We start from the raw sequence: 3331 nt of genomic DNA on the forward strand, positions 1-3331 counted from the left end.
ACTCCCTGCCAACTGCACAAGTGTGTGTCAGCCCTTGGATGTAGGGGTTATGGGGCCGTTCAAGAAGTTGTTGCGGACACTGTGGCTCGATGAAGCGCCTGTCACTTCAGCTGCAGACAAGCGACGTGCTATGATTTTGCGTTCAATCAAGGCCTGGGAAATGATTTCTAGCGACGCAATCCAAAAATCATTTCAAAAAGCAATTCTGCGTCCCCGCATTGTAGTTGTGTAAATAATAGATACTGTGTTGTGATCTTAATTATGTGCTCGGTAAGAGTGTTCTCTGGATAACCCCCCGTCGTGAATCCAATAGAATTTTGTAGTAGGTGATTAAAAATAATAGTGTTGAATATTTTTGTCATGTTGAACATCACTTGACAAAATATATCCCTCGGTGGGATTTGAACCCGGGGCACCTGCATTGCAGACTGTGTACTTAGGGCATTTAGCTGCAGGATACATGAAAAGGGGGGGCAAAAAGTGGATTTCGAGGTGGTGTCATTACCAGGGAGAACGATCGTCCCTATAGCGTCGCAAAGAAATGACTACATCAACTGATGCAAATACCTACCCCCGAAAGTACATCTAATGGTGGGCCCATGATAATTCAAATGTTCCGTACTCCGACGACGTCCTTATGATGTGACCCAAAATCTACGATACCATATATTTCCTCATGTAACGTTACGCTCGTAATTTCTACCAATCATATCTAACAATAAAAAAGTAATGAATATTATTATTACTCTGGCGACATCCCCATACAAAATTTGCTGTAACCCCTGTCGGATATTTCCGGGGTTCTCTGTAGCGTAGCCAGGTTCTGGGGTCGTCCCGTACTGCTGCACGTCCTCCAAGCGTACGATTCGTACGCTTAGGGGGACGAATCGAAGTACGCAAGCTCCAACGTAGCGGTGGCGTGGTAGTCACGGAGAGCCGAAGCGCGAGCGCCAGGTAAGCTCAGCACGATGGCGTATCATCAAACAAGTATCGTCGTGGAAGCTTGAAGCTCAAACGCCATGCATGAAAATACCTATTTTCTAGCGATGTGACTGGCCCAATGAAACGTAGTGCAATATACATTACGTTTTCCCTATTTGCTTGAACAAATAGTTTCTCAAATTTAATCACTAGGCATGTGTAAGTGAAATTAATTAAATCCTGGCCAATTTGTTTTCAAGAAATCGAAAATATAATGCGTCGTGCATTACGATGCCGTTATTTTCGCCCATAATTCATGTCATTTTCTGGATTATGAGAAGTACAGTATTTTTCAAAACCTCATTATGTTCATCTGCCATGGTCAAAATGCACTTTTAACCAATCAATGGATACAGGACATTCGGTCCGACTTTCTTCTGTCAGTTTCTCACGTCTGGTTTTGACTTCGCTTTTGTATATATGTATAATAAATATTTTACAACGAACAAGAAAGTCGGACAAACGGTCCGACGATCACTTGGTTCCTGTATATCCTGTCCGACTTTTTTCCACTAATGAATTGTAATTCTGGATGATTTCACTGTCACAAATAAAATTTGTGACAGTTTCTGAAGTCCCCCATTCAAACACTAAGTGAGGTCGGAATATTGATCATATTCATCGGTAGTTGTAACTGCTGGGGATCCAGAAACCGTGACTGAGGTTCATTATTACAGTATCTACTCTTGATCTCGACAGGAGAGCTGTGTGGCATTGACAACATGTTATTGGCTAATTCGTCAAAACTGTATTTTACAGTCGAAACTGTAAATCTGGCCGATTTGCAGTCTCGCGCTAAAATTATACTTCGAAGTACATAATCCAGAAAATGACATGAAATATGGGCGAAAATAACGGCATCGTAATGCACGACGCATTATATTTTCGATTTGTTGAAAACAAATTGACCAGGCTTGAATTAATTCCGTGCCTCGTGATTAAATTTGAGAAATTATTTGTTCAAATACTGTAGGGAAAACGTAATGCAGATGCACTACGTTTCATTGGACCAATCACATCGCTAGAAAATAGGGTATTTTCATGGATTGCGTTTGAGGGTCAAGCTACCAAGAGCCTTGGTAGCTTGTACTATCTTGGTCCAAGACAGTACTTTTTGGCTGACGTACTAGTACGCCACGGTGCTAAGCTAGCTGGCGCTCGCGCATCGGCTCTCCGTGACTACCACGCAACCACGCCATTGGAACCTGCGCACTCAATCCGTCCTCCTAAGCGTACGATTCGTGTACAGTAGTCGGAACCTGGCTACACTACACGGCCACCACCAGGGCGTATGCTCGACAAATAACGCTTCTAACCCACACCCACTCAACCTGCCAGCCGAACTTCTGTGACCTCAACTTCTACTCTCGTAGTACTGTATGGCACAACAACTGTATCCCTCCAATTACCCGATAGTTTTGTCCAATCATCGGTGTCATTTAGTTCACGGAAAGCCAACAATGACTTTCCTTTGAGGAAATGGATTCTTCAAACGCGCTCGTGGCTCAAACCTCACTAAACTCGTCGAGTGCATCGGTAACCCAACGAAAGCACAACCTTCGCTGAGTAGCGAGACACATTTTCAGGTGTGAATGACCAATTTTCCTTACTTCCATCAATCAACACAAAAAACATTACTGTAAAAGTCGTCATTCTCAACCGCATCGTCCATGGTGAGTCCATATACCTACAGTACAACGACCTTGTCCAACTACAGCGCGGGTGAGCTTTGCTCCCCATTCTGTAAATTGACTGCGAGACCGAAATAGTCAGTCCCTACATACAGTAGTCGAGCATCTTCAGCCTGACTATCCAGGGGTAGGTTGGAATGGCGGCCTACTATTGACACTATAGGGCGGGAAAGTGGTCACACAAGTGAATTCCACGTTATCCAAAGCTGTGTTGTTTCCCGCACTGCGCCAACACAAACAACCAAATGGGGGAGCGCCGCCTCCCGTGAACCACGCACTTGATTTTTATGTCCGTTGCAGAGCAAAACTAGGAGTGAGCTGGCTGGTGGTCGCAGGTGGCCACTGATTGGCTAACCATGGTGACCATTCCCAACCGACACTTCCACTAGCTCCTAATACTACTACTAGTACTACTAGAGTGTATCTAACCCGTCGGTTCACAAGATTGGCGCCAAGGGACCCCATCGAGAGTCCCTTTGTGTCATGGCGGGGCATGGCTGACAGCCACCAACCACAACACACACCCCAAGCCATGTCGCCGCCCTGACACAAAGGCCTTCGGCTTTGCTACTGCACCGCCTTTGCCCGCTTCATCGCCTTAGCCAATGTCTCATAGTCTTCGGCGTCCTTCTTGGTCGCCACATACGTTTTGACCACGG

At 45.3% G+C, this 3331-nt stretch overlaps 1 protein-coding gene across 1 annotated transcript; it reads left to right on the top strand.

The window, feature by feature from the left end:
• Positions 1 to 49: 49 nt before the first annotated feature.
• Positions 50 to 878, top strand: H257_18834 (hypothetical protein; the record flags this gene model as incomplete). The annotated part of the gene is made up of 2 exons (XM_009847961.1): positions 50 to 228; positions 812 to 878. 2 exons carry the CDS (start codon positions 50 to 52, stop codon positions 876 to 878), a joined length of 246 nt encoding a protein of 81 aa, XP_009846263.1.
• Positions 879 to 3331: the final 2453 nt, after the last annotated feature.

The sequence above is a fragment of the Aphanomyces astaci genome (genome assembly GCF_000520075.1).
Source record: "Aphanomyces astaci strain APO3 unplaced genomic scaffold supercont1.235, whole genome shotgun sequence".
NCBI classification, from domain to species: Eukaryota; Oomycota; class Saprolegniomycetes; order Saprolegniales; family Verrucalvaceae; genus Aphanomyces; species Aphanomyces astaci.